Source organism: Streptopelia decaocto (assembly GCF_964273445.1).
Source record: "Streptopelia decaocto genome assembly, chromosome: 7".
Classification (NCBI taxonomy): Eukaryota; Metazoa; Chordata; class Aves; order Columbiformes; family Columbidae; genus Streptopelia; species Streptopelia decaocto.
In genome coordinates this window covers 25,664,517-25,677,135 of record NC_138661.1, presented here as the reverse complement: position 1 = coordinate 25,677,135, position 12,619 = coordinate 25,664,517, and the positions used below count along the sequence as shown (strand labels likewise).

General features: G+C 40.1%; 1 protein-coding gene across 2 annotated transcripts in view; it reads right to left on the bottom strand.

Annotated features, from left to right (window-relative positions):
- Positions 1–11,867, bottom strand: part of SEC23A (SEC23 homolog A, COPII coat complex component) — a 31,614-nt gene extending 19,747 nt beyond the window's left edge. Inside the window, exons 1-9 of one of the 2 annotated variants that reach the window (XM_082057603.1) lie at positions 11,736–11,867; positions 11,358–11,526; positions 9,797–10,175; positions 5,150–5,391; positions 3,290–3,347; positions 2,937–3,023; positions 1,529–1,765; positions 1,347–1,426; positions 297–441 (exon numbers count right to left, since the gene is read on the bottom strand). In XM_082057603.1, coding sequence (XP_081913729.1) covers positions 297–441; positions 1,347–1,426; positions 1,529–1,765; positions 2,937–3,023; positions 3,290–3,347; positions 5,150–5,370 — 828 coding nt within the window. In that variant the 5' untranslated portion in view covers positions 5,371–5,391; positions 9,797–10,175; positions 11,358–11,526; positions 11,736–11,867. Of the gene's footprint in view, positions 1–296; positions 442–1,346; positions 1,427–1,528; positions 1,766–2,936; positions 3,024–3,289; positions 3,348–5,149; positions 5,392–9,527; positions 9,692–9,796; positions 10,176–11,357; positions 11,527–11,735 lie in introns of those variants that run through there. The other variant, XM_082057604.1, reaches the window with a different exon arrangement.
- Between the last annotated feature and the right edge of the window lie 752 nt (positions 11,868–12,619).

Genomic DNA, 12,619 nt, shown 5'->3' with positions numbered 1-12,619 from the left:
TGAACAAAAGAAATAGTTATGCGGGTATTTATCACGTTGATAGGATTCCAGCAGTAACTGTACATTTTCCCTCCCAAAACTTAAATCTGCAGTTAAATGCAAGTCTCAATTTTGCCTCATTAAAATGCATGAACACCTACAATTATTCTATACATGTAAAGGATGATACCTATCAGAATCATCACACAAATCTAATATGCATCAATTACTAAGGTTTTTACATATTGACCGCAGTAGCTTTTCTGCAACAAAATGATCTATTTACATATTAGCACAACTGTAGTTAAGGCTATTACCTCAAGGAGCCCTACAGCTATAGAAAGAGCCACTCCAGAAGAACGTAAAGGCCGTTTTCCTTGTGGAACAGGCCAAGGATCCCTCTGCAGTTCACCCAAAAGATCAGTAAGATTCATATCAATTTTCTGCACAGGTTGCAAAAATCTGCAAACAAATACATGGAATCAGTTTAAAGTCAAATTTTTAAATAAAAATTTTATCAGTTGCTCACTAGCAATATATAATATTAGACATATATTAGCGATGACTCATTCTAGATTCAGAGCAATGTCTTTGCATTACCAAGTCGATGCAGTTTGGCATTACTACACACACAGCACACTCAGCTTAAGTTCAGCAAAGAGCTTGTAAACCAAAAACTTGCTGACTCGCCATTATCCAGAAAGAACCCTATCTAGGCAAAAGAATGCAGCAGATGATGGCCTATGAATTTCAAAAAGAAACTCGTTTAACTATTTCAGTCAAAATCAAAGATCAGAAAAAATAATAACATGTGAAGCATTTATTGTGCTCTCTGCTACAGGCTGTCTACAAATGCAGCTACTTGTTGGAAGGCAGAGACTGCAAAACCGTCTCTCTATCATTTCATCAGTTTATTTGATGTCACAGTGGAATACACAGGAGAATGAAACAGCAATCCACAATTTCCAAATGCGAGACAAAAGAAGAGGGGAGAGGAGTGGAAGAGGGAGAAAAAGTGAAGGCAAAACTGGATATCCACATAAGGAAGGGGCACTAAAGCAGTTATTAACACTTTCCAGCATACCAACCAACAGAAGCATCATTATTTACATATCTATAATATGCCTATATAAAGTTCTCTCATAACATTTCCAAAGCATCACCCAGATCATTTTACTACCACTCACTACATCTTTTCTTCCCAGTGCAAACTGTAGGAAAGAAGCAGGTTATAACCATTAGTCTTGTAAATTTGTGCCTGATCAAAAGGTTCAACTGCCAGTCGATTGTCTTGACTGTGATAAAACATGTTTTCCAGTAAATCGGTGTAGTCGAGGTACATTTTTCAGATGTTTTAAGCACATTACCTGTTAGAAGGGGGTGGCTGCTGCACTTGAGGACCCCGACCGACTTGTGAAACAGCTACTTTTGTAAGCCCCAGCATCTCCTGTAGTCAAACACAGATTTTATTACAAAATTTGTTTACAAACCATCTGAAGTTCATCATCATCACCTCGATGATTTCTTTTTGTTTACTTCTGTGTGTTACCTGAAGCTGCTTTGCAGATAGGTCTTTTGTTCCTCTGAAGACATAACTCTTGGAAATTCCTTCACAGCCAAGCTCATGAACCTGCACCATTCGGCCAAAGGTAATGAGACCTACTAACGCAGTTGGTGGTAGGAGACTAAGTGACATTTGCATGGATTCCTTCAGAGCTTGCAAGTCTTCATCTTCCATGCATGTGTCCACGACGTAAAGAAATATCAAAGGCATCTGAGGGCCACGCTTTAAGAAACACAAATGTCAACACATGAAAAACAAATCCCACAATATTTACAGGATCAAAAATGAACAAGTAAAGCACATTTTGTAAAAGTTTTCATTTTAATCATACCAATAATGTCAATGTTCCATTTAACTTAGCTCCCTCTCACACAGTAATTGGTATCTGGGGCTAATGGGGAACGAAACCCCTACCACAATGAACTCTGCACGAAATTGAAATGCTTGCTAGAGAAGAAAAGAAAAAATCCTTTCCAGAAGTAATGATAGTTTTGAAGCATCTGTCAATTATATAAATCTTTTAACATACAATGAGCTTATATTGCTCTAAGTGAACATAATAATCATAAAGCTATCCAGAATTACAAAATATTCCAACCTGATGATATTCCGTGGCATTTCACCTTACAATTTTACTCTAGAGATAGATCATTGGTTCTTTTTATTCTTTCTAAACTTATTTTGCAGTACTATGAGCCAATACCCCCCTTACTTTGCATTACAAAAGTTGGCAAAAACTAGAGATAGTCTTCACTCTTCTTTTCATAATCTGAATGCCTCAAACTCTTACAAATTTTAATCCTCAAAAAGGGAATTAAGATGTTACAAATTTGCAATTGCAATTGTTCGCAATTCTGCTGTTTAGGTTCACTTTTTATTTCTATTCAAGTAACTTCTACCCTAGAAAAAGATTAATATTAAATTTCAAACACCTGAGTTTAACATGTGTTAGCTGTTTTCTCTAAACCAGCTAACCCTAAACCCAATTCATAACCATTTAAATATAAAATTAAATTCAAATTATTAGTGAGAGATGAATCAACAGTCAGCTGAATTTAAACTGAGAAAGTCTGAGCAAGCAACAGTAGTAAGCAGATCACCAGCACAAACACAAATTAGACTCCTGGTAAAGAAACAGACCTAATAGAAACATTGCCTTTAGAAGAGACCTCTCTTTTTTTCTCCATTTTTTTTTAAACCAGTCTTATTAGCCATCCTTGTGTTATTACAAAAAGTTATGTTTTCAGTTTCCCACTGATGACATAAAGTTCAATCTACTAACAAGCACACAAACTCTTAGTCATTAAAATGCAGTGAACAAATAAAATAGAAATCAATTCTTCTTGTATCTTGCAAGGCTATAGATATTAAAGATTTTATTTAATTATTTTACCTGTACTACATATTCAATGCTGGAGAACTGAGGCAAAAGTTCAGCTGGCTGATTCATTTCAGATATGCCAGCATAGGTAGGAGGAAACTGCAAATAAAAACACAGAAGTTAAGTATAAACAAAATATAACAACTTCTGGAAAAACAAAAACATATGCATGGACTACCATCCTCTGCAACAGATGTTCACTATTGCCATCATGATAAAAAGCTCAAGGCAATCCCTGAAGATAGAGCTGCACACTCATGCTCTTGCTGTCAATTTCAGTTCACAACTATGGTTTGAAAAATGGGGATTTTCACTTTTCACTTATAAAAAAGATTTTCTATATAATGAATGTTTCATTTTCTTACCTGATTTCTCTGATAACAAAAGTTGCAAGCCCAGAGTTTCGCTCGATAATCCACTTGGCTATAAAAATACCAAAAAAAAGTTTACACAGCATGAATAATTCATTTCCCCCCACTGACACCAGAATATGCTTGATTTTTCAAAAACACATAAACCTCAAAAAGCTTCCTCCTAATATACTTTCTCCTAAACACCCATATTATAAATTCAAAATAAGTGTAGTCTTATGCAGATATATCAAGCAAATCATTGTCTTTAGAGAGTAAGAATGGCCTTCAAGGAAAAGAAGCAAATAAGAAATTCAATAATAGACTCAACACCTTTATTAGAAATTTTCTGCATGATTCTAGGCAAAGCATTTTAACTCTCCCTATCTTTGCATTTTTCTCCTTTCTCAGCCCATGCCTATCAGCTCTCAGTGTCTGGGACTAGCCTGAATATACATTACACCCCCAAAAAAACCAGGTTCCAACTTAACAGCCCTCTCCCTAGTGAGAGAGTTTTTCTATTTATGAGCCTACCTCCATAGTTAAAATTAAAAAATGCAACTTCATGCCATATAGACATCTTACAAAGTCCTACTCACATCTTAGGGGAAAGAAAACTTTAAGTGTTTTCAATGTGCACTTCTTGCTATCATATCTTCTCCCATCCACAAGGGCAAAGATCTTTTTAAAATATGATTAAATCTTTGGATAAGTCCCAACATGCTGTATATGCAACACAGCTCCAGTGAGATAAAAGGATCTATACCAAATTCAGCCCAATACTCTGTGCCACACAGGCTTCAAAAGGTTCCCCCTAAACTGAGTCTCTAATCACATCTTTAAAATAAAATAAAAATCTGGTCATGACTTGCATACATGATATAAGAAAAATACACACAGTTCAATGTAATGTCAGGAATCTGACTGACCCTTTACAGCTTTGCCTTTCTGTTATTTTTCTTCCAGTCCTCAATAAAAGATAATGCTTCTGAAATAGTTAGCTTCCTGTAAGTCTGACTTCCAGTATCATCAGCCACTGTGTCTGTTTAATACTGAAACACAATTTTATATCTGTTTTGAAATCACCTTTTCTCCTAAGCAGGGACAACTCATTCATAAAACTGAGTTCGTTCTACAGAATCTTTTACATCATGTCCAATCTCTCCCTGTCGCTCAGTACCTTTCCCGTGCCTATCAAACTCCACCTTAGAAATTTTTCTGTTTCTTTTCCATACTTCTGTTACTGGAATGACATATGAAGCACTTCCTCTGCTTCCAACTTAAGCTTATCCATGACTAGTCCACAATCATATGTGCTTGTGCCAATATCACCCTTTACCTTAAACAGCTTTTCACCTCTCTCAGTCCTACTCCTGATGTATGTATGTATCTATCTATCCATCCATCCATCACATTTTCTAGCTTCTATTTTGGTAAACTAAACCAGCTAACCTGTTTTGGTCTACAAATGAACTAAGGTCAGTAATAAATACAGTTTATTTAACTTGGAAACTAAACTATACCAAGGCCCAATAGTTAAAATATATAGCATAGTAACTTTTTACCCAAGTAATTTTCTAGAGGCAAAATGCAACATACTAATTCACAAGATGTGTAGTTGCAGAAAAATAACATAACTAATCATTAATTAAGTACGTTGAAAAAACTCATTAAATTGAAACCATGTTCTAAGCATATATGTTACATATGCAAATCTGTGTGCAGAAAATTCTAAACTCTAGAAGATTGAGCTGTATACTCATTTGAAGTGTACATGAACTCCCGCACAGCAAATCTTTGGCACAGTTTAACTGGCACTATTCTAAAGATAGTTTGTAAGGTAAAATATTGGCATAATGTATGTATTAGGTTTACCATAAAGGATTCAGAACAGCTCGACAGGTGGTCCTACTGCACAGAACTGGCTCATACTGAATAGGAGGCAAGTCTGGCCGTTCCTTCAGTGGTGTGAAGAGGGCAGCCACCGGGACCACCATTCTTGTGGCTTCAAGACGACTTGAAGGCCAAACATTCCAGCTGAATCTAACTCCATCTCTGTCCTCATTCTGCTGGATGAATTCCAGGAAGGTTGTCATGGTCAACTTCTCTGTTTATCACTAATAAAAATAAAAAAATAACCATTAGCAGAATGTCAAAACGCAACTGTTTTTAACCACTAAATACTGAATGCTCTTAATGACAGTCACACATTCAAATACTGTGACTGAGTTACAATCAATAAACACCGAGTAGTGCTTCTTACACCCAAAAAGCAATGCACAGAATTCCAAAGTGAAACAAAAAGAAACTAGGACTCCTAGGATGCAGCAACCTCTTCAAAATAACAAATATTTGGTATCTTGCAAGTTAAATACACAGTGTTAAAACAGTCCATCTTATGATCCCTTTTTGACTTACACAACAAACTCAGGCAAGGAATAACTAAAGCAGTAATTCTAGCGTAGGTCAGAGCAGAGAATAGGCACCACACTAACACTGTAAAAAAAACCTTGCTTACAAAGAAAAAATACACACTGTTTCGAGGACTTTCACTAATGCATCTAGTTATTCATTCTGTTCATTACTCAAGAATCATTCATCCTTGCAAACGGTTTAATCCTCTAACTTCTTTTAAGAATCAAACAGTAAAAAGTATTTCTCCTAAATGTAGTTGGTTTTATGTCTTCTGCCGTATCAAATTTTGTAAGAGTTTTCTAACTGTATTTTCAGTAACTCATAATGAATCCTACATGTAAATGTAAAGGAATAACACCACGATATTTCACAAGTGTACATTCCTGCAACAATGCTAGGAAATAACTTTGTAAGAAGTACCAGTGTAATATTACACTACATTATCTATCAAGATGCACCTTTCAACAATCGTTTTAACTCAAATTTACCATTTTGAGCACCGACCTAAGGCTTTCAAAATTTTGACCTACAGCAACTCAGAAGCTGGGGAACACAGACACGGCTGAAAAGTTCAACAGGTCCCTGTGAACATCTGGGAAAGCCAGCAAGAAGCACACTCTTTCCTCCCAACCTAAAAACCCTCAGCTATACACGCTCTGTTTACGAATACCCGCTGCATGCTTCCCAGCACATTTTATTGTACAGGTTTTCTCAGCAACTAAGATATCTAAACTCCCACCGCCTAACAGTTAAGAAGTATAAATCTATATGAACCACCTGAGAGGTAGTCTGGGAAAATACTCTTAAGTCTCAATTTAGACTGTACTGTGTTAATTAACAGCTTTTAGAAATGCTGAGATCCTTCTACATTTGGTACTTAAATCAGGAATTCTCACAAGCACACTGACCTTCTTAGTCCTGCAATTGCATATGCTAAGGGAGACTCCTGGAGAACTCTCAATTTGTAAAGAACAAGCTCTCTTTACTGAAATTATAATGGTATTGAACTTCTATGACAGTTAAAAACTTTACAAGTCTTTTTAAACTACAGTTTAACTTAATAGCTTTATTCCAATGCTGACTTTTAAGAAAACAGATTAACAACTTCCATAAAATAAAGAGAAGCCCCACATTTCACAGTTATTATCATTTGGAAATAATCAACTGTCAGCATGTGATGAAAGCTACAAAGAGCAGTCTCATTGTTCCTATAAAACACAGACTGACCAGCAAAGTTAACTCCATAGAGTACCCCTGCCTTCAAGTTTTCCACAGGTGCTACCACTGCCACTTATCTCCACATTGTGATAGAAATACTGCAACAATTATTCTGTTAACATTTTATTAGGCATGTCATCTTAGTGATATAGGAGCAAATCTACCTGTCACAGCAATTGCAACACAGGGAAGCCACACAGGACTTTGTGCAGAGGAGCGCTTCCACCAGTGCTTTCGCTCAAAATGCTGCAAGGCCATCAGGCAGGGGGCAAAACTGAGCAAAAGCAAAGGGAGAGAACACCTGGAAATCATAACTAGTACAGAGGATAGACAGAAGATAATTCAGCTAAGAGAGGAAAAAACAGCCTGGTATTTGAAAAGGATCTAGAATTTACAAAATTTCTTTCCTAACACATCAAAATCCATCAGTTTTTTTTAAAAGGTGAGTGAACATCACCCCTGAAAAAATAGGATATTGATACAATTATCTGCATGAAGCAACTACCTCAGCTAAAACCACAAACTGAATAATCTCTCCTTTTAAAATTACTTCCTGAGAAGACAGAGAAAAGTATGTGTTTCCTATTCAAAAGGCAGAACCTGCTAATAAATCAATTTGTCCTTCATCTTTTCTTCCATCCTTTTTTCCTTTCCGAAAGCAAATAATGTTCATGCATTTCATCGTTAATCAAATGTCAAACTCATGGTCTGACAAGTTATATTCAGTTTCAGTACCACTGTTTTAGCTATACAGGCACATTTTCCAGGACAGGTGTGGAGATGCATTATATTAGAACAGAACAGCAAACCTTCCTGACCTACAGGCCACCTACCAAACCTCACACACCTGACTGCCACAAAATACACATTGCCCACCTCAGAAAAGCACATAGAAGAGATTTTCAGAAGAGCTGAATAGCAGCGGCTCCCCTGTTGGGGTGTCACTGCTTCAGCTTCACGGCAGGACAGGACATCCAGACAAGATCAGCTGTGCTACCCAGCTGCTCCTCCTTCCCTGGGGCTGAGGCTGAATGCACCTCACATCTCTGCACCATGGCAATCTCACTCTGTGTCACACAAAAACGCCACGCCTGAACGGCGTAAAGAGTCACAGGCTGACAATACCTAACTGTAAAGGCTTGATTCTCAGGTAAATAGTATTCATGTAAATACTCTGACTAGAGGCAAGAGTACAATTGGGGCTTTCTAACCATCACACATATCAAACATGTTTGATATACCATTCAGAAAGCTATCCTATAGCTGAATAAATGGGTTTGAAACACATTACTTTGAAATGGCACCATGTTGAAAAGCTTCTAGAAGCACTTAAAAATGGTAACAATAGTTTCTTCAAAATATATTATTCTAAAAGATCCTCCTTCATCTCAGCACCTTTAAACATCTACAAACCACACATAAATGTACCCCAATACAATGTATCACTAAAATAATATCCACTAAACCTTGGAAACACATACAAATAAAATAAAAACATTTATCTCCACAGCATTTAAGAGTTCCAACACAGATGGATCAAAGTCCCTCATACCTCTAAATCAGTACAGTTCACTGTGCACTTTTCTTAGAACAAACCCATTCTTTCCATTTATTATTCACTAAAAATCTAGTAAAATAAAATAGATTAATAATAAACCTTTAACTATTTTATGTCAAAATCAGCATTTCAGATACATATCTATTTCAGTTCCAAAAAGGAACTTGAATATACCAGGAAAACGACTTAGTACTTCTCTAAAGCAAGTTGTCAAACTGACAACATAAGAATTTCATTTTCACTATTCAAACTCGGCCATCCATACCTGTTCTCCTAGTTTTGTTCACTGAGGACTTCTTTTTTAAAAAGTAAAAACACTAGTATATGTAAACCACCTAAATTAAAAAAAAAAAAAAAAAAAAAAAAATCCTGGAATACAGCAGGGCCTGTCTAAGCACAATTTTTGTGTAGCTTTATCTACGTGGCGAGGCACCCCTGCCAGCGGCACGACGGGGTGCAGGGAGCCCCGGGACAGGAGCCGCACTGCACACCCGGCGCAGAAGCGGCCGTGCCCCGCCCGTCCTACCCAGCTGCCGGCAGCCCCAGCCAAGGAAGGAGGGGGCTCTCGGCAGCTGCTCCCACCGCTCCAGCCGGGCTCCACCGCGGTGGCCAGCGTGGGCGCTCCCCGACCCAGAATAAGGGGCGCACGCACTCTGGTCTGAGTCCCGGGAGGCCGCGGGCACCGCTGACCGGCCGCCGGTGCTATCCCCGGCCCCTCAGGGCCGCCCGGGCGTCCCGAGACCACCGTCAGGCCGCTCGGGGGCCCACCGCCACGGAGAGCTGCGTTAGCGCCCGGAGCCTCGGGAGGGGAGGCGGGAAGGAGGGGAGCTCCCCGCCACGCTCCCTCCTGGCACAGAAACGGGGCGGCGGCCCCACGGTTGGGGTCCCACGGCCCGAAGGCGGGGGTGCCTCCGTACCCACGCAGCGCGGGGAGGGGGGCTGCCGCCACGGCGCCGGCGAAGGGCTCTTCTCCCCGCGCCGCCTCCCCAGCTCGCACCGCCGGCCGACTCCGGCTCCCCGTATCCTCCGCTGCCCCGCTCAGCCCCTGCCCTGCCCGCTCACCCGCGCCCCGGCCGCCGCCGCCGCCGCCTCTCTCGCTCTCCCCTCCCGCGCGCAGCCGCCCCGGCGCCGCCGACGCAGCCAACATGGCTGATGGGAGAGTCCGCGCCACGTCAAGGGGCAGAGAGCGCCGGGCCGGGGGCGGGCTAAGCTCCCCGGCTCCCCCACCGCAAGGGGAGCCCTCGCCGGGCCGCGGCCCCCGGCCGTATCCCGCGGCCCTCCTCGGCGAACGGAGCGGAGGGACGCGGCGTCAGTCACCCCACAGCGCTGACCTTCGCTTCACCGCCTGACGGCTCCTGCTCCCGGTGGCTTTTCCCCTGTTCGGCTTTCGGATTTCTGTCTGAAGATCGTTTGTCTCAGTCTCGCTCCTAAAAGCGCACGGGACACACCCCGACCGCCGGGGCGGCTTTGCCTTCTGCGCCCCTCGGCTGTGGCCGCGGTTACCGGAGCTGCCCGCACCCCGCCCGGGGACGCGACCGCCGCTCCTGCTTTGTTCTCCGCCTGCCAGGGCACGTTTCAGGGAGACCCTCGGGACAAGGCAGCCGGGCTCCTGGGAGTCCCTCAATTCACCCTGCTTGTGGCCCATCTTCCACCGTGTGTATTTCTGGCACCTTTTTAATTTGGAAGATTATGTGGTTTTTTCCGAATTGCCTGGGAAAAAAATACATGGAAAGTATATTCCTGGTGGGTTTTAGTCCTAGACAATACTTTATGTAACATTTATAAATATTGAGAAATATAACACATTTACTATCCACACAATAACTTTCACAAAGTCATAACTGTACAGTTTTGTTCAATTTTTTTGTTACTGTGCTTATCTTTTTTCCCCCCAGACCCAAATTACAGTGACACTTGGGTTTCAGGGCACTTCAGCATCGTTTTAAACAAGCCTGCCATAAAAGGCTAGAACAGTAATTTCTGCCTTTCCTGAGACAGCTCAGTGCAACCAATCCAGACATGGGGAGGACTGAAAAACATTCTGCTGAGCACCATGTCCTCCTTCACTGCAACCCTGAAAACATGCTATAACCACCAACCAAATAAATGGCTAAAACAACCTTATCATTTTTTCTGTCAAATGTAATTATGATAGAATTTCTATGTCATTACTATTATCCCCAGTATCATCTGCCAGTCCTTCAGTGTAAAAGCATGAGCAGGTAAACAACAGCACAACTTAAAGAGAAGGATTTAAAATTTGTTTGTCCACAAATCTCGCTGCCAGTTGTGGGAGTATTGAGCAGGGGCTTGCCAAGGACATGTAACCTCCTCAGATTGTTAAAAAGTAAAAGAAAATGAAAATAAACCAGGGTGAACGTCAAACATGCACAGAAAGCAATTCAGTGTTATAATTTCAGAAGTACTCAAATATCTCTGTGAAATATTTTCGGAAAGTTATACTGAAAAGAGGCAAGTCCCAAAGTCAGAACTTCAGTATGAACTCTAGAGACAAGAGAAAAAGAGGCAACTGACACTTAAAAAGGGAAGAGGAAAGAACAGGAAAGTTCACTACAAATAAAAGGTATACAGTATTTTTAAGCAGCCATTAGCACAATTACATTTCATTGCATAATGACTCAACCTATTGCTCTAAACTTCAATATGTCTTGCAGCTGTTACGATGATGCAAACCACAGAGAAAAGCAAAAAAGTAGAACAGAAAATAGGATTCTAACATGGTGTATGCTCATTATAAGAAAATACTTTATCTCCCAGTATCGGAATGTACAGTGAAAGCATTGCATTTTTCTTAATGTCAGATTTTTAGTTTACGTGTTAGACTTTTTTTTTTTTTCCAGTCAGCAGACATATCCAGTGATGGCAACTCACCCTTTCTTCGGAAAAATACTCTTCCATAATGCCTAGGCAGCTGAGAAGAAAGAAAATTCATCTCCACTTTCTTTTTCCTCTTCCTCCACTGAGTCATATTTGCTAGCCACTGCATCACCATTGTTGGTAAAACTTGTTAGGAACACTTTTATCATTTGTGGAAGACTACCTGTAATCATTAAAAATATGTTACTTCACTTTAAAAGTATAAATGGAAAGTTCCATAAAAAGTAACCTAGAGATTGAAAGTATACTTAAGGTATATTTCTATCTGTGGATTCTCTTTCTGTTCATAGTTCCTGACTTCACAACAAATAGGAAAAATAAGTTCTGAATACTACTGAAGTATTAGAAGAGAACTTTTACAGCTGGACTCACCAAAGTTTTTGTCTTGACCATTGGTCAGCCTTTCCAGAGGTATCACTGTAGTTCTAGCTACGCAGGTTTTATTTCTAGTGGTGACTGCAATCGTTGCATACTCAATTAGGATGTTGGATCCGTTTTCAGAATTAAAACTCCCTGTTACACGTAGGTGGTTGTGGAAACACCTTAAAACAAACAAAAGCCAGTGGAAAGGAGGAGTTAGGGTAAATGTTTGTTCAGAACTGCTAAAATACAGCCTTGCGGGGCGGGGGCTCTTTTTTAACTTATGTAAGAAGTATTCAGAGCTGCTCTGATCTACTACATTGACTGTGGGTAGCTATAAACTGACTTTGTGTGCAGCAGAACTAATAGAAAAAATAATACAAATTGACATTTTGAGTAACAGGAATTTCATAATGCACAATGTAAATGATTACAGCATTATCCTTCTGCTTTTTATCTTCACTGAAAAGCAGCTCCCTTTCTGCTAATGCTGCCTTGCTTTTTATTTGGCACACGGGTACTCCCACATAATAGTATTTAGATAAACCTATACAACAACAAAATATGAACTGAGGCAATGACCCTTCCCAAATTATGATTGTTTAAATTTATAGCAATTAATTTTTATGTAACTGATTTCAAGCATAGATCTCAAAGCACTGCAAGGAATGGACAAGTAGTAGTATTACTGGATGTCCACAGGTAGAATAGAAAATACTAACAGGTGAGTCTTAAAGAGCCACTTGCAGAAGCTACTGTATATTAGAATGATGGTATAGGGCCTAATAAAAATGGTTATTAAAGGTTTACACCGTTTCACCTCAAAAACAGGCCTAGTTTGATGGGCAGCAAACTGACACAACCACTTCCTGCACTACTCGTTGGTCATATTGCCT